The sequence below is a fragment of the Diachasma alloeum genome, unplaced genomic scaffold (genome assembly GCF_001412515.2).
Source record: "Diachasma alloeum isolate Michigan unplaced genomic scaffold, Dall2.0 Dall_scaffold_00176, whole genome shotgun sequence".
NCBI lineage: Eukaryota > Metazoa > Arthropoda > Insecta > Hymenoptera > Braconidae > Diachasma > Diachasma alloeum.
The window spans coordinates 2,085,894-2,105,263 of record NW_021680342.1 but is presented as its reverse complement, the minus strand read 5'-3'; the positions used below and the strand labels follow the sequence as shown (position 1 = coordinate 2,105,263).

The window sequence follows — 19,370 nt, the reverse complement described above, 5'->3', positions numbered from 1 at the left end:
ACCGTCACTTACATTTACTGAGTCGCTTCTCTGAGTTGCTCAAGTTGTGATGTCATACGTCATTACCGCAATCATTCTGTATGTCGTAAAAAAGCTTCAAACAAACGTTCACTGCGAGCCGAATTTTCAAATTCTCTCCCGAATATTTCTCATGTTCCACATGGTATTCGTAATTGGTATCCTAAAAATGCCGAAAGTTTGGATTGCTTGTTCCATCGCATTATTTCATTACTGGTTCTAATTAAATATTTAGTCCGAGTGTGGAGTCTCGGTGTGTCATGCGTAGCGTCACGCAAAACTTCGTAATCTGTCTGAACTAGTTATCATACTGGAATATGGTGTGCGAGCGGTAACGTTCATTATACATCTTAGAAATCTCTCTAAAAGTTCCAGTCGCGAGCAAATAAATTACAGGAGGATACGATCTGACTCTTGGAGGAAGGAAACGTAACCCAAAAGTTACCCCATGCTGAGGGGTATATCCTTATACAGCACCAGTTGGAAAGGTTCGTGAGAAATAGGGAGACGTCTTGAAATTTCTTGAAAGTTGTTTTGCAACACAGCTATTCCTTTTCCTCAAAAACCAAAGCTCATTTGTCTCTCGAAATTTACGAATTGATGATTTAGAATTTCAAAAAATGTTCACGGAGTGAAAAATGTAGGGAAATTAGTCTGACTCGTTTGGTAAACGTACAATCAATTTTCAGCAAGTTTTAAATCCAGGAATGAGTAACAACTGCAAGCCAAAAAATGGATTTTATTTTATGATAAGAGGTAAATACACAGAGAAAATTCAAATGCAGCTATTGATAAAATTTCAAAAAATTCTGCCCAAGTGTGAAAACAAAAATGAGTGATAGTTGAAATTACAATACGAACAAATATAATTGTTTCCTACTCGAGGGAATTAAATTTCTTCACGATTCACAACAGTAAAGATCACATTACATTTTCATTCTGCCACACGAGTACATTTTGTTCAATAATTTTTACACATATCTTCCGAGCAATTTTTATGATACATTCGGATGCGCTGATGCGTGAGAAAAATCCATCCAACCAACGAGTTTCAACACATTCGAATTTTTTGTTACCCCATGTACACACAGCCCAGTGCCGATTGCATTATATAATATAGAATAACAATTCCCGAAAATTTGGAATGAGGTATCTCACTTGAGATAGTGTTATCACGTCAAACGGTCTCAAATAAATTTTTGCTGCAACAATGATAGTACTTCTAAAAAATTCCCCGAGAATTACGCAATAAGAGGTAAATACACAGAGAAAAAATTCGTTTATATCCATTAGGACTTAAAACCTTGAAAATTCACATGCAGCTATTGATAAAGTTTCAAAAAAAATCTGCCCAAGTGTGAGAATAAAAATGAGCGATAGTAGAAACTACAATACGAACAATTGTAATTGTTTCCTACTCGAGAGAATTAAATTTCTCCACTATTTACAACACTAAAGATCACATTACATTTTCATTCTGCCACACGAGTACATTTTGTTTATTAATTTTTCCACATATCTCCGGAGATATTTTTATCACACATCTGTATCCGCTGGTGCGTGAGAAAAATCCATCCCAACCAACGAGTTTCAACGCACATTCGAAATTTTTTGTTAGCCCATGTACACACAGCCCAGTGCCGATAGCATTACATAATATAGAATAACAATTCCCAAAAATTTGGAATGGTGTATCTCGCTGGACACAGTGTTATCACGTCGAAGGGCTCGACAGTTGATTTGGCATAGAGCCAGATTGTCATTTATTCACGTGGCTCACTGGTTATACTTGTTGGCTCGTGTGATTACATCTCATTTTACATGGTCATAGTGGACAAAGAGCCATTTGTTCCAGCCGTATAGCACATGATTCTGTAGAAGCGCACTATAATCAGTGATCCGTGGTCAAACTGATTTAATAGTGAGCTCCTCTTTTGTTGCCAAACATTTTCCAATTCATCGTTGCGTGTCTGCTTTCTCCGTCGACTTCCATTTGTTATGTTACGGACATTATTATGCAAGTTGGTACTCGAGTAAGATGTTGAAGCGGGGCTCAACAGTTTGAAGAATATGCCAGACAGATCAATGAACCGCGGCTTCATTTTCCATTGTACACAATCGTTTGCATTGCGAGTGTACATCAATAGAATTCAGAAATGTTTCTTGAATATTATTCCGCGTCACCCTTATCCGAACAGTTCCTCCAATTTGAGTGAATATATTCTGCAGGGGGTAGAAGACAGCCATTAGAATGTTTGTTCACTCGACGAGCGTATAATTCAGGGTTGTTAGCGGCAGTTGGATGCTTCACCTAACACAGATAGTGATGTTGTAGAAAATTCGTGGAATCGGAGGAAGAATCAAAGTGAACTTTTACCCTCCAGTCATCATATCGAGCGTAATAACGTGAAACTTCAGAGAGTGAAAGAAAATTAAAAGGCAGGAGTGGGCTTGCTCGTACGAGACGCAGTCTGCTGCGATAAAAAGCGTTTTTCTATTCCTCTGTTGAACCCATTCTCCAATCAACGACCGTCCACCTCTACTCAACTCACTCGAACGGAAATAAAGGGAGAAAAGAGAGGAATATTAGTCAAAGAGAAAATAATAATCGCGGAAGACTGGCGAAATCAAGCTGTTCAGATTCTGAATTAATAAGATTATACGGAATTTCATACGTAACACACCTTGCTCAATGGGCGATATATATCGTTCTTTATCTTTATGAAAGCGACGTGAGCTGGAAATTGAACTCGCCGGATTTAAAAAATAATCGAGGATGAAATATTGCACAAGTGGAAAGGATAGTGACGACGAGGAAGCAATAGAGTCGATGCTCACACAGATTGTTATGTATGCATTTTTCGCCTTTGACCTACCTCCGGTGTATCCTCAAACGCTGCAGATGGCGACAGAGACTCTGTCAGCTCTTTGATAAATATCTGGAGTCTCATACACTGAGTTGAGTATTCAAGTAGGAAATCATTTACGTCGACACGTATTTCTGGATTGAATATAACATTTGTTAACACCTTTCCACTTGTGAAACGCACTCAGTGAAATGATGCATTTGAATCTGATGAAACTCTCGACAATATTTCTGTGAACAATTAATAAAGTCATGTATTTATTTCAATGAACATGGTTTAATTGTGTAATATCAATTGCAATCAAAGAATTATTACATATTAATTATATATCTAACAAATAGTCTTTATTTCAATCAATTTAACATTTGTTCTTTATATTTGGAGAATATTTCAGCAAATAGAAATGAAGCTTGAGTTTGATTAACAGGTTCATTACTAGCTCCTTCAATCAAACCATCTATCCATCTGATTCCATCTGAAATAAGAACCATTGGGGGCATTCATTGGCGTCTGAAGTAAATCTTTTTCAGATGTTAGAATTTTTTTCTCGGTGTAGGATTGACTTTACTAACCAACAATTCTTATTTTAAGAACTCAAACTACTGGTTTTCAGAACCAAAGTGCCTTGATTTAAGGATGTATTACACCCTTTTCGCCAAAATTCACGTTTTTTGAATTTTTCTGGTAAATTGTTGATCGGATTGACGTGAAAAAATATACCGATTTTGGGTTTTGTCATTACTTAATGGCTCACGAAATTTCATGATCGTGCAATCATTTTCCTGCGTTTTTTCCAAAACTTTTCGGAAATTCACAAAACTTTAGAAAAAATGCAGGAAAATGATTGCACTACCATGAACCTTCGTGAGTCAGTCAATAATGATAAAACTCAAAAAAGGAATATTATTTCGCGTCAATCCGATCAATAATTTGCCGGAAAAATGAAAAAAAAAGTGAATTTTGGCCGAAAGGGTGTAGTACTTCCTTAAGTACCATGGGTACTGCATGCCAGTAAAAATGACTGAGAACTGCAACTTTCCCTCTGATTCTCCGTATACAAAATGAGAATGTGAGCATGACAATGCAATTGCAGCATTTGCGAGTCGTTAAGTGTTTCAACAAAGACATTGACAAGTAACAGTTTTCCTCTCCGAATGGATGTTACTCGAGTTTAATCTCACTCGCAGTGTACACAAAGTACATACAATCTGAGCATTAATGCTCAGGTATTAAGTCTCCATTCACTCGATATGACAATACTAAAAGTCCACTGAAGCGACTTTATTCCTCACCTCCATTGTCTTTACTTTTTTACGCCCGTTGTTTATCTATATATTTTCCCCCCTCTCGTTTCTCCTTTTTATTATCTATCTTCATTATCTCCAGGAAATGGAAGAAGAAAAAAAAATGGTGGTGGAAAAAATTTAAAAAGAAAGAGATCGGATGAACCGAAAGGAAGCGGCAGAGGAGAAAAGATCGAACTGGTTGGGAAAGTATGGGCTCTTGAAAGTGCAAGCTTGAATCTCACCAGGCCATGTGCTCGTTTCCACACGACTTAACCGCCAAGCCTGCCACACCAAGAGTCTTTCGAGGCGAATTCCATTCGCATTACAATAGATACGCCCTGCAAAGCCTCTCCCACTCTGCACTTCTCCCTTTTCACTGGGTACTTTTCCTTCTTGGCATCTCCACCTCTATACTCTGTTCGTTTGCGTTTGTCATGGAGTATAAACTATCACCCCCTTCCTCGGAGATTCGACGTAACACATTCTGCTGATAAATTGTTGCAATGATGTAGGAATCTGCTGTCAGAAATTCAGACATTTTTAATGACCACTAATTCACGTGAAGTTTTACGTTCATGCAGTTACATTGTTGGAAAAAATTAAAGTTTTAGGAACGTTCCACTGGTAATTTTCAGGAGAGTTAGGTTGCATGCGATTCAGGGGGAAACATCGACATATTTCGCTGATTGTTTCCCCCATCACCCTTGTGACCAATAAAATTGCGGTATTCGACGTCCCGTGGTCCAATCAGAAGAGAATTATATCGATAATTTCCCGTTGGCAAACAGAATAACAAAAAATTGTCGATTGTACCACGATGACAAAGAATACCGCAATTCTATATCTTTATTGCACAAGCGCAAGCACTCGGAAATTTTTTTAACCTGCAAAACTTGACATATTCGTTTGTATGCAACGAAGTTGTCGGGAAATAGCCGACCATTTTGAAGGTCTCGGGGTATTATAACCGAAAATTTAATAAAAATTTTTCTTTTGAATGTAGTCGACCCTTTGGATGCAGTTTTTTTCGCAACGAAGGTCTCAGCTTTTCAGAAAAATTAAATAACAACTGAAAAAAAGTTTAGGAAATGTCTTAAAATGAACGATTTTATTCTTAAAACCCCATTTTTAGGCAGAAGGAATTGAAAAATCATTATTTTTATTTTTTTCTTTGAATAGTTAAGAACTTTTTCGAAATAAAATATTGAAAACCGACAAAATGGCGTCGAATGAAAGAACGGTTTTCTGTGGCATTGCCCGTGTAATCTTCAATCCTCACAATGCATCGGAGAATTCAGATTGTCATTGAAATATCAATGATCGCTTAACATGAAGAATGGAATTTTGTTGAATCAGCGTATGCAACGCGCTACACCCATCAGAGAAATGGTTTATTTGAATTAGATGAATGGGTTTATTCAAATAGCTCGAAATAAAAGTTGCATTCGCATTGAACCTTGACTTTTATTTGCATTTTTATCCATATCGATCGAATCATTTATTTGCTCCCATTAAGTAGATTTAATGAAAACATTGGCATTGAAGTCGGAAATATGCAATACAAAATATTTGAGCTGATTGACTATCAATAAGAATACCATTCGAATAAATATAAAAAATTGAAATGAAGAGTTTTATTCGATGTTATATTGAATTCAAATTCACAACGTCAAAAATTGACATTGATCGTCAAAAATCAATCAAAAATTGGCATTTAAAAAATACTAAGGGGCTGTGTCCTTCAGACAGCAGTTAAACTTAACGTGGACATGTCTAGGTGGATATTCGTGCGCAGGTGCGTCGACGTGTCGGTCTGTTGTTAATGGAAAACTAAAAAATTGGAAAATTTCCTCGAATTGTCTTGAAAATCGGAGAATTTTTTTTAGAAAAATCTAGAATTTTTTACAATTCTCTACAATTCTGACAGGTAGCGATGACCATTAGGGGTGATTCCGCGAATGCCCCGCAAAATGGAATAAAACATATTCACTTAAAAAAAAAAAATACCTTTCAACGTTGTAGTTTTGAAATTGAAAACTGTAAGATCCTTCTTCGTTGGCGGGGTTTCTCGTAATGAAGCCCTTAGAAAGTTCCAGAAATTACAAGTTAAAAGAAATGTCCAAGTTTAGTTCGACCTTTTTCATCCTATAAAACTCTTTTTTCTGTGGTACATGAGGCTCAGTTGAGCTCTACTCGCAGTTTTTCTCTGCATAATACTCATTCAAGTAGACGCGAAGCATCTCGGTCGTGGCATCACGACGAAAATTTTCACTCCCCCGCCAAAAACGAGAGAATTTTTCTTCCTCCTTCTTCTCGTGTTCCATTCAATGCCGGCAACCAAGCAACCCCTACGACGACATGGCGCATTCTTTGGCTCCTCTCAAGCAAGAGGAGGTGGTTGGGAGATAAAAAAAAAGAATAATGTCCTTTCAGCTCGACGGAGCCGGGCGTTATGGCTCGCCTTATGGCGTAAGTTTGGTCTCTGTCAATTCTCGTTGAGGCTACACGACATTCTGCACTTTTGTATCTCATGAATAAAAAACAAGAATAATGCAGTGAGACAGTTTTTTTCAAGTGCAATGAGCGATGTTTTATAAATGACGAGAACCTCTGATTTACCCCACCCCCTGTTTGCTATTAAATTTTTTTCCCCCCGACGCGTGTTGATATTATAATTGCGACGTCACCCACTTCAGGCCATTGTACAGGAATTTCGTCCTCATCAAAATGTTACGGTTAAATTAAATTCCATCTTTTTACGTACGTTCAATACACCAGCACCATCGAATTTATTCCATTACGGGGATTTTACGGGTAGAGTGGATCCCCTTGAAATTCTGTCGTTTGAAATTTTCGATGGATATATATATATTCTCCACCAGTTGTACCCATCCCTTCCCTGATGTTTCATAACTTCGCAAGAAACTCTAACTTTTCTCCAGCAGATAACGAGACTACACATGAAATCCAAATGGAGTAGTATATATGTGTTTTCATCCTCCACTTGTAACCATAAACCAGCATATTCCAGGATGTCATAAATCTGGCAGCACTGCAAGCTACTATATGTGTAATCTCGAGCTGAAAAATCCTCCCAGTCGTATTCCAATAATTAATAATCTTCCGAGAAAACCGTCGCCGAGAAATGAAAAAAACAAGAAAATATCCCCATGATCCATTCTACATCGATATGGCTCGACCAGAAAAGACTCGTGCGTATTGTAGTTCGCTCGGACGAGATAAAACCCGTGAAAAAATAATAATAAAACAGACGTTGCCTTGGTGCATCCGAGCAAATAATTCGTCAGTGGAGATCGACTTCCCTCTCATTCCCATTTCACGTTTTTTTTCCCCACCACCCACATCTTTTTTTCCTTGTTTGTTTACGTTTGTCGATTGCTACCGGTATATACAAATAACTGGCAGTGAATCTACAATGGGTAACGCATGTATCCGAAAATGGCGGGGGTTATGCATGGCACCGTAGTAAAAGTGAGAGGGCCATGGAAGACTAACTCATCTACATACACACGTATAAGCTCTGTTATTCGTGTGTGCCTGTGTGTGTGTACGCCTATCTCGCGCTCTTCGTGGTCATAAATTCGTTGAGTTTCCAATTTTAACAGCCACCGGCACATTCATCTCTGTGCAGCCACGTCTCTGCTACATCTCACCCATACTGTTACCCCCGCGATTCTTAAAGGGTAGTTCACCCCTCTATCTGTCTCTCTCATTCCCACGGCAATTGCCAAGCCTGAGCTCATTTCTTCCTCTGCAATATGCTAATCCATTTGTAATCTGTATAATTCGAAAATCCATCACAGCCATTCCCGGAAACGAATTCCATATCGACAGAATTCCTTTATCTCTCTTTGAGCATTAATTTTAAAAAATTATAGGAAAACGATTAGACGGCCTGTGCGGACGGAAAAAATGAAGGTGAACGGGTGAAAGAAAAAATCAACGTCAGTGGTCTTGAAGTGTATTCGGGGGAGAGGGGGGGGGGGAGATTGAAGTGAGCCTCATTTCAGGAATGAATTATTTAAGCGTTGTAATTCGCCCACCGCAGTGCCCCAGGCTGTGGAACACCAGCGTCATGCATTCATCCATGTAAATTGCTGTATAAGGACCCCCCGACATAGACCAGCGAAAGAGAGTGAGTGGGGTAATGGCACTCGATAAAACTTGTGGCTGCAACGTACGCGAACATTTACTCCAGTGACCACTGCCACCTTTCAGAATATCGCACTATATCCGGGGTTACGCTCTGTTAGTATATTCGATCGTTTCATCACTTTAACCTTTGCAGATTTGTTTTTGTTTTTTTCCTTCTTTATCCTCTTGCCTTTTTACATCCAAGTGTTGTACAGCCACAAGGAGGGTACAATAAAGAGGGTAATGTACGGTACAACAGGCCAATGAAAAAGTTGAGTACCGAGAGCTCTCTCTCATTCCTTCTATTTTCCTCCTCAGTCCCTTATTTTTCGGTTGTTTTGTATTGCTCAGTACTTAGCCAACGTTGTGCTGATATTATCGACCTTCATCTCGGAGGGGAATTCATTTTTTTTCCCGGTAAAGTCTCTGTGGAGAAATCGACAATATGGCGTTTCATTTTGGTCACGATCAGCCGACGAAAGTTAGGAGAAGGAGTAATTAAGCGATGGATCGTCCCTGGATTCCAGCTTGAATACCCTAAATTGGTCACCCCCGGCGAATACAAAATGTTGAACCATGAAATCACTCACTCTCCTCTTCATCCTCTTCCTGTCCTTTTCCTCTTTGCCCTGCGAGAGCTATTCGCACATTCATTTTTTTTCCTCCCCTATGCCCCGAGTTACGTATTAAGCAGAATTGCACAGGGAGAATAATTGTAATGAGGAAATTCCGTGATTTTTTTTTCCACCCACTCACTAAATCCATGTGAATTGAAAAGGAGAATAAATCACCTGAACGATAGAATGGGGGAATAAAAAAAGGGATAAACAAAAGATATAACTAACGTGAGAGATAAATTATCGTTCAGAATAAAAGGCAGACTGGTTGGCGCCAGTACAGCCCAGCCCAATCCTGAGATTAATCAAACAGCTTAAAAGGCTCAAGATGGCGTTTCGGGATGTCTCCAGACAACAACCCAGTGGAAAAAGTAGTTGTGGGGCTGGCGGCTTCTGAAGAATATTTGTCAGACACTGAGTGTGGGACAAGTAGTTTGAGAAAGGTTTGCGTCAGACGCGGTCGTGTGAAAGTCGACTCTGTGAGTTGGAGATCGAAGTCTATTTAATTTATTCAATTGATTGATTCTGCATTCTGCGCTGATGGGTTCATTCGTTAATAGTTCATTCTGGGTTCATTTATAATTGATCAACTAATTCTGTGGCATGTTTCGAGGTTCATTCGTTAATAGTTAATGTTTTTTACGATCAACTCGAGATCTCATCGTGACAATTTACGATTTATTAAGCATTAACGAGTGCTAAATAATTTATTGACTATCAACAAATCATTATTTTAACATTTTGCCATACTCAATTCTACTATTTGTTAATAATTAACAAAACTCGGTTCACATCTTCTGTTGTGGAGTCGACGGTTTACAAAAAGTTTGTGTCACACTGAGAGAAAAAATGAGCTTTGGAAAGGAATTTTAATATCTTTCACAAAAACTGAATTTTTGTCGTGATCATTAGAAATATCCCTAGAAGAAATCAAACCGTTGGCAGCAAAAAATATAATCTAATGTACGACAATCCTTTGATCTGAGTGAACTCCAAAGGTGTAGACTCTAGAAAGAATACGTTCACGAGGAAAGAATATTTTTTCCAAAAAAATTGTCCCCTCGAAGTTATTTAGTTTTGCCAATAACACAGTGTGTGAGAAAATTCTAGTTTCCTCTTGAAATTATCGTTTGTTCCAGGGAATTTATAAGGGTTTATTGGGCAAAGATATACATTCCTCAATAACATTCACTTGATAAAACCGGAGCCTCATAATTCTCTATAGAACGAATGTATTTACCCGAAAGGCTTATAAATGTCTCACAAGAACAATTACTACAACGAAAATTATCATGTTTTGGTGGAAACTCTCTTTTGTGTGCACAAGTAAATAGATTCAATCCGACAAAAGATCTCTCCAGCGGAACGTATACTTTTTCAGCAGAACTAATTTTTTCTCTCAGTGCGAACCTAGTCGTGTGAAAGTCGAAACTGTGGGGTTTGGCTCGAGTTTATTTGATTTATTCAGATGATTGATTCTGCATTGATAGAAGAGTTCATTTATAGTTGACAAATCAATTCTGTTCAGTGGTTCGAAGTGGGTTCGCTAATAGTTAATATTGACGACAATTTACTCGAGATTCCTTCGTGACAATGCATGATTTGTTAAATATTAACGAGTGGTGCATCTACCTCATTCTTTTTTGTCAACTTAATAATGTATCAACAGTCAACAAATTATTTAGTTGACATTTGGCCACACTCAACTCCACTATTTGTTGGTAATTACTAAAACTCTTTTCATGTTTTCCCATCGACTTTAATTATCGAGACGATCAAAGCAGCACCGCTTGCGGAATATAAGGAACGAGGTAAATTGGTATGAACTCGTGATCTCACTAACACAACAATTTATAAAATATTCCACTACCTTTGAAGGAAAAGCGCTTGCAGCTATTTATGGGTGTGAATTTACAATTCTCACGTACCAAGTCTTTTCTCTCCTTGGTGAATTTTCACTCTGCATTCATTGTTCACCGTGATTTCAGCATGAAAATAAACCATCTTGAAATTGTTGGGTTGTCAAGAAATTTTGTAACAACTGTATTTCATCTCTGGCAATTATTTTCCATGAGGATAATCCGATTATATTCCCAGAATTCCATTTTCTCTCTTGAAAATCTGTGTTCAACATATATATTGATTCTCCCGAACTTTTTACAAACTCGGCCCGGCAGAAAAATACTTTTCCTTGAATTCCGTTAGGAAGGTGTGGTTTGGTGGCGTATAGGAACCGTGATGGATAAGAGGATTTGCCTCTCCTTGCTCCGTCACTTCGGTGTTCCTTAGTTCCATCTTTCCTTTTCCTGGGCCACCTTGAAATACCGTTTTTTCCCTTCCTCTCTCATCCCCGTAAGAATCATAAAGTTTTATCCCCCACTGGGGTAAGTACTCAGTTTCAAGCACACCTAAATATAAGTTTTTCCGGGGCTCCATCTCTCTCTCTCTCTCGCCCTCTCTTTCTCTCCTGGTCTCGTGAGAAAAAATTCACTGGATATCTCGCGGGGCTCCTGTATCACTCACACGACATGGTTACGATCAAACGTGAAATATGATCTCAAGTCTGAGAGATATGGATGCATATGTTTACCCCACGTAGGTGATCATGGGAAAACACACTCTGGTTACCGATAGTATTATCTCACCAATTTAGTTGATCTCTCGGTTTCAATAATCTCGACAGGATTACACTAAAGAAGAGAATTTATATCGCGTTCCACATTTTTGTGACGTCATGGGAAATAATTGGATGGGATTTGGATGACGTACACTGTTAGAAAATTACTCTTGAAATTTCAAGGGAAAAAGCTTGATATTTTTAACAACGACAAAGTTACGTGAAATTTCTGGATATTTATTCATTGACGAATCAGTTAATTTCTTGAATATTCAAGTAATTCTCGATTTTCAGGTCCAACCGGTACTGAAAAACCTTGAAAATTTCTAAAATTCAGGCAACAACTTTTCTTAATTCTCACTTTACTAAAAATTGATTATTTAACATGAAAAATACAATTTTATTGAATTTTCAAGATGAATTCGAAATTTACTGAACGCTTCCATTTGAAATTGAATTCAACCTCTCAACATTAAAAATTCAGATGATGCTGTGACTGAAATTTCAAGAAATTTCCAACTTTCTAAGTTAGTCCAGAGGGAAACCAGGATTATTCTCAATATGAATAACAAGAAATCCCTCACACCACATGGTTACGATCAAACGTGAAATATGATGCCAAGTCTGCGAGATATGGATGCATATGTTTACCCCCCGTAGGTGATCATGGGAAAACACCCTGATTACCGATAGTATTATCTCACCAATTTATTTGACCTCTCTGTTTCAATAATCTCGACAGGAGGGAGACGATAGATAAGGGGAGAGAAGCGCACTGGGTCCAATTTTCAGCCGTCGAGGCTTGGGACAAGGGTGGTAATGCGTTTCTTCAACGTGACACATCGTTGCCTATCGCCGTAAGTGGGTTAATAACGGGAGATTTCGAATTTGGCGAATGGCCAACGGTTGGCGCCGTGCGGGACGATAACGAACGAGAAAAGTATACAGTGGAGATGGGGAAAAAAAGAGGGACGATTCAAAAGGGCTCGAGTTACACCCCGAGTGGAGGAAATGAAGTAAAAAGGCCCTCGCAGAACAGGATATGTGCATGAAACGCTTCAAATTGCTGAGAAAATTTTTGACAAATTTTCAAACGTCATAGCTGGGGGAAAAAATTACGCTCTCTTGTTTTCGCTCTTCCATTATTCATCATTTCACTTTGTTGTTTTCTCAGTTCAGTTCAGTTACCCAGTGATGAGGTTAAGTCCAACGATCTCATTAATTATTCTAGTCTGGCTACGTATTGTGAGTAAGGCTCTTTGACATATTCACCCTTTAGTATCGATGATAGCAGTGCATTAGGGATTAACTCGTATCGAAACTCGTTACTGTGAGTAGAGATGCGATAGCGAGAACATTGGACGGTGGGAGGGTTTGAGTGTGGTTATAAATCAAGTTAATCAGAGGTATATCCGACAACCGCTTGGACTGTGCATTGCGGAATCGCTCTCGAGCAACAAAACGAGTAGGATGTAGCAACGATACAACTTAATTTAAGTTGGTAGTTTAGATATACATTCGATTTGACGCTTCAACTAGCTTCTAGTCTATTAAGATTCATGATGTTTCGAGGGGAATTCATCAGATCGAGGGAGAATATTGTGGGTAGCCCTTATGGTACTCTATCGCACGAATGCATCGGCACGGAAAACCGGAAACGGAGAAAGACGAGATCTCAGGACTTTTGCTGGAGATCCACTGACCGGGGACGCCCCTTGGCTGGAAAAAAACGGCTTTTTCGCTGAGAATACCGACGTTTTTACGGTGAAAATCGACGTTTTTACTGGTTTTCTCAGTGAAAACGCCGGCTTTTGCCAGACGAGGGACGCCCCACCGGTGGGTCTCGGGGAAAACACCATTGGGGGTATTGAATGTGGAGACGACATTGAAACGTTTTGTTCTTTATTCATAGAGGATAATCTGATGGATAAACATACCCGTTGAGAGCTTTTGTGGGTGGATTCATACATACGGAGAATGTAGTTGAGGACAAAGTACGGAAAAACTCACGTAATCGGGGAGTGAAATTCAGTTTCGAGTCTTTTATATGTCGGTGGAAAGAGTGCAACAGGAATTGTTAATTTTCTACACTTGTGCCGGAAAAATTACAAGGCGTGAAATTTCTCTGATAATTAATGTCTGTAATATTAAAAATTTAATTATTATTTTAGGAGATTTTTCAATAGATTTTAGATTTTAGATTTTAGATTTTTTTCAATAGCGTATTTCTCCAGTCGCATCAGTCCCAGTCAATCTTCATTAGGTTTCAATTATGGCAATTATATTGCTCTAGAGGATGATCATGTTAGTTATGAAGTTGAGTGCCTGCCCTCAGTAATTATCAATATTAAACAAAATTTTAAATTCTCTAGAGAATGAGAAATTTAGGAAAAATAAATAATCGTTGAAGGAGTTCATCCAAGGTCATGTGCAACATAGTCTTTCTCTAGAGTAACATGATTCTGATCATTGAAATCTAATCAAGCTCCCCTGGGAATGACGCCATTGGAGAAATACGATTTTGAAGAAATAAATGTTTCCCTCAAGTAAAAGAATATTTGAAAACAAAATTTTTTTATTCCGTTACATTTTGCTCTGCAATTACGTCTCGGACAATTGATTTTCCGTGTTTTTTCTTCACCTGTTCCCTCCGTACATAGGAAATTGTACGACACTTGGCAAATGTTTCTACAGGGGGGAAAAGATCAATGAAAAATTGCAAGAAAATTGTAGTAAAACTGGCTGCAATTTATTTTTTCACTTGGATTTCGTGGATTTCAGGTGAAAATTCCTAAAATACCATTTCACACTCCGATTAACTGAACCGTAAAGTAATTTTTCGTTACCCCATGCAATATTATCGAAGCCAGTTGTGTCAATATTTATTTCGTTTCATGCGATTCAGTTACGTATACGCTCTCTGTGATGCGTCTCAAAGAGAATGAAGCTGTCATGACGCACGTAAATCGAACTAAAGCGTTTGTTGCTGGGGTTTCTATATCACCCATTTAATCTTGGTTACGGGTATAATTCCTCGTCAGCGCCGTTTGTTTCGTACCATTGTACGGATATTTCATGGATAATGGAATATACTGTTTCTCTCTCGTGAAATGCTATTCAATTGTACATTTTACGAGGTGGAATGGATGCCTCACGATATTTTAGAAAATTTCCATGGAAAATGGTGAAACAATTTCTTCGTGAGACTTCTCACGGATTCTCCTTTGTTTCCTTGCACTCGATATTCGCACCTCTGACCCAGATTTCAGACAATGCACATCAAATCGACGAGTGAGAACTTCACTGTATTGAAAGTCAAAGAAATATTTCGTTTACTGCTCTTTAAATCGACGAAAATCAGATGAAATACAGAGGGGAAGAGGTCGATTGGAATAATATATTTCACTTTGTGTACACACAGGCATCGAATAAATTGCTATGTTTTGATTGTCGCACTGCACTCGGCATACGAATTTTCCATTTCTCTTTTTGGAAACGAGTGCGATATAAATATCTATTGGAAATGAATGAGGTACTGCGGGGTGTCAGCAACAGGGAATAATAGTGTTACAGGAGGGGGAGGAATTAATGCATATTGTGGGGTGGGAGCAGGTGGTAGGGCGGAATGACATGGCATCAAATTTCCCGGTGGGGGAATGCCGCACTGGGACATCATTTGATGTGCTTCATCCGATGGTGTGTCATCATTTGAATGACTTGTTACGGGGGAATCTACGGAAAGCGGTTTTTTTTTCGAATTTCAATCGCCCTGGTTTAGTGTAATTTATAATGTTATTCCTGTTTGCACAAACCTGACCTCAATTTTTTTGAGGAGAATATTTTACGTGATTTGAGAATTTTCGCGTCACTGAATTGAGAATACTCTTTTTATGTTTAAGCATATATCTTCTTGGTTCAAGCGTATTCCATTTTTGCATCATGATTGTCTAATTCGATTTTAACAAGAGTATTTCGTATCAAGAGTGTTGCATCACTGTGAATATTTTGTAAAAATTGAAAATACTATTGGAAACAATTGAAATTTCAAAAAGAAAAATGCTACAAATATTTATTGATTTCCGGAATTTTGACGGAATTATTGTATTGAAATTAAGCCTTAATTATTGGAAAGTCAATGGAATCTGCAATTTTCTAGTGACGAGAACTGATTGAATTTCAATTGAAATTTCACAAATTAAATATTCCCAATTCGATCCTTGGTCTAGTTGATTGTAATTTATAATGCGATTTCCACTTTCAAATCCTTATTGATTATTTTAAAGAGCTTCATGTCGTTGAATTGAGAATAAATATCCTCGGATCAAAGATTTATGCAATCTACATTTTTAAAAAACATATTTATGTTTCAATTTGAATCTTTTGCCCGTCGCATAATCTTTATTAACGTCTCGTCATTATTTTTGTTTTAGGTAGCGTCGAGCCATGGAAGAAGAGTGAAAAAACAGCTGAACGAGGTACTGAGGTTCAACTGCCGTGTATCCTCAAGAGCCCAAATTGCGGTGGTCTCCACAGTATCAAATGGTATCGGGGTACACAGAGAATCTTTATATTCAGTGAAAAAGCCGGCACCACCCGTGGCAACAATGACATTGCTGGCAGGTTTGTTCATCCATAACTTAGCCAAATTTCGTTGTAAATACAATTTAAGGCTCCCCCATAATGAAGTTGTTTTTGGTTCCTTGTTGCAGGGCATCAATGGACTACGATGCAAATGTAACGCAAACTTTCCTTAAAATTGAGAATCTCAAGGTAGAGGATGAGGGGTTGTACAGGTGTGAGGCGACGTACCTTACGATAAATCGAGAGTGCAATAATGTACAGCATATTACCCTCAATGTCACTGGTGAGTACCAGGAGTTCTTATAAAATATCTTCAATTATAAATGTGCGAAGAAATTTAAGAGAAAAACGTAGTGCTTTCTACCCGTTAAAAGATTTAGCAAAAAAATCGTCAGATTTTGATCTTTCTACACAGCTTATGTTGTTCCTATTTTCAAGTATTTACATTTTATATACATAGGTGTTGGTAATAACAAAAAGAAAACGTCAGGTTACGTTTGGATTTTACCGGGTGAGGACAGAGGAAATAAAGATGATTTTTTCAAGATTGAGTGTGTGGTTAACTGGTTTTTCTACATATTTCCTATAAAAAATTTCTATTTCAGCAAAAAAAAAAAAATAGAATAGAATTTTTACTAGAAGTCCAAAAGAAATTCAAAATAATTTTGGCAGAGGAAAAAATGTTCCTGGTTCTAGAGGAAATGGTACTAAGATCCAAAAACTAGTTCTTAGTTACAGTAAAAATATCACAAAAAAAAATTCATTTTCGCAAATTCTCTGGGAAAATTCTCCCTGGTGATTGCCCTTGGTTTTTTCGTTTATATGTCTCTGCACATCTCTGAATTTCGATTTCAAACTCATTCCAATTTTATGTCGACGAAGGTTGACTTAGCACTGCCTTATGAATAATGAGAATATGCAATTTTCACGACCGTATAAAATGCATAAACCGCCTATTTTGAATGAACGTTAATCAAAGACAGGAATCGCTGAAATAATATATCCCTTTCAATTTGAAGAGACCCGAGGAAATGAGAAAATCGATAGGTCTGACAGTGAAATGAAAATAGTAATTCCCAGATTTCCATTTTAATTCAACGAGACAATGTACAGCAGTGTTCGAGTACAATTATCCCCTCACTCATGGTATCAATACGAACCAAATTATATACCTGAATTGGTACAGTTGGTTGTATCGAGTGGTGTCTGAAGTGCCGAGCTAGCGCAACCGTATTTGCTCCGCGAAGTGCGCGACCGCCGACGAGAAAAAAAAAATGGAGCAAAAAAAACCATTAAATTGCACAGAGACGGGAGAGGAAGCGAGACAGAGTTCCAATTCAAGTTGAGGGCCTTAATTTTCGGGAAACGGTAAACGTACGAAATTGAACGTGGCAGTATTAGATTGCTTGGGTGCGCACTCGACTCAAAATCGCCTATACAAAGCTGGAAATAACGTGAAAGGAAATAACGGCTTTTGGAAAATAAAAATCAGTACAAATGTTGACGATGAGAAATAAAGGATAAGGCTTTTGGGATAGAAATTTTATTTCACTCGGAGAAAATAAGAATCGATGAAATTGCGTCTTGTGTTGAAGGGGCGTGTGTGTTCGTGTATGTCACTCTCGAAGACATTAGTTACCAAGGATCTCTGGCAGCCACTCACGAGTAGCAACTCCCAAGTATCGCGATATCTTCCTCCAGCTATTTTCCTCTCATGTCTCGTTCTATTAAATATCTGCTTCTCTCGCATATATGCAACGTGACAGCTGTATGTAGGACCCTGTGTGTACTAAATGTACACTGAAGTGAACATGAGCCTGTCACCAGACGATACACGTTGGTTTCTTGCTGAAATATTAGAAAGGGCGGAGGGAGAAATGCTGGAAAATAGTCAGGATCTTCGGCTTTTACTCACTCTTGAAAATATTCCATTGATATTTCCGCTAAGAGACTTCGAAATTTTTAACAAGTAACATTTCCACTGAAATTTCAAGGAATTTTCTCATTGAAAATTCATAATTTCATGGAAAAATTAGGGAGAACTGTAAATTTCAGTTCAATTATTCCGGGAAAATTAACGAAAAATCAGGAAAATTCAGAGAAATTTCTCCTTGAATTCCGGATTTCTCTGAAGTTTCAGAGAAACTTGAAATTCCATTGACTTTTTTCTCTTAAATAGAATACAAGCTGTTGTTCCGGAAAATTCAGCCAATTATTTTCAACAGCATTACAACACCGTAATGAACGCATAAAAATAGCTGGAAAATATTCACTTGAATTTATGGATTATAGGAAGACTGTGGGATATATCCGGAAAAAACTGACTGCCTTTTTTTCCCGAGCTAATTCTCCCTAGAAATCCTCTTACCCAATTAATAATTTTTCCACATACACAGATGACCCCTTCAATAATTCACCTCGCTATGTTATAAGCCACACAACGAATCTCTATGTATAACAACCCTAAAATGTTTTAAAATATTTTCCCCCCTCTGTTGTACGGAAATCCACAGAGCCCCGCTCATGATAAAATTACAGATACTAAGTGCCACAGCAAAGCTAAATACAATAAAAATTCGCAATTCCATCATATCTTGAATAACTAGATCATGAACGTCTGACTGAACTCTTTTATTCCCCTAATAGCGTTACCAACCATGAAGACTCGATCTCCCCCGAAGTAGAATAATTCAATTCAGAGGTATCTGAGCGCCTGTTAAAATGAATCATCAAAAGGACAGAAATTTCATTGCTGCACTTTTTTCTCCTCAATACGAAAAACTAAATAAAAATACAATGGAGTACATGAAAATTCACGTGGTGTAAAATAAATGCAACGATTACAATAATGGAGGAAAACAACTCCACTGGCCTCATAAATTGTAATACATTTACCGCATATTTGAAGCGAACCAATTATCCTCATGTTTTTATACGTTGTGTAAATTAAGGCATAAAAACGCTGAAACTAGCGACATGAGATCACCGGCCCTTTCCATCTCTCTTTCTTTCTCTCTCTCTCTCCACTCATTGATAAGTGAAAACCATCCTCCGGCTCCGAGCTTAATTAAGCACGACTATTTTCCATGTAAATTCACGTCACAAAAATCTACGTGTGTCTATCGCGCCGGGACTTTTACCGGTTAAGCTCCATCGAGAATTACGAGCCCGTCACTTTTTCTCACCCGCGATCAATTCTACCCTACTAAGTCGGACTGCAGTGCCGAGA

The 19,370-nt window shown here is 38.1% G+C and overlaps 1 protein-coding gene across 2 annotated transcripts in view; it reads left to right on the top strand.

Moving 5' to 3' along the window:
• LOC107035824 (hemicentin-1) overlaps nucleotides 1–19,370 on the top strand; it is a 77,207-nt gene that overhangs the window by 26,496 nt on the left and 31,341 nt on the right. For both annotated transcript variants that reach the window (XM_029126057.1, XM_029126054.1), the window contains exons 2-3: nucleotides 15,991–16,180; nucleotides 16,270–16,424. In XM_029126057.1, the coding sequence (XP_028981890.1) occupies nucleotides 15,991–16,180; nucleotides 16,270–16,424 (345 nt within the window). The remainder of the gene's footprint in view (nucleotides 1–15,990; nucleotides 16,181–16,269; nucleotides 16,425–19,370) is intronic.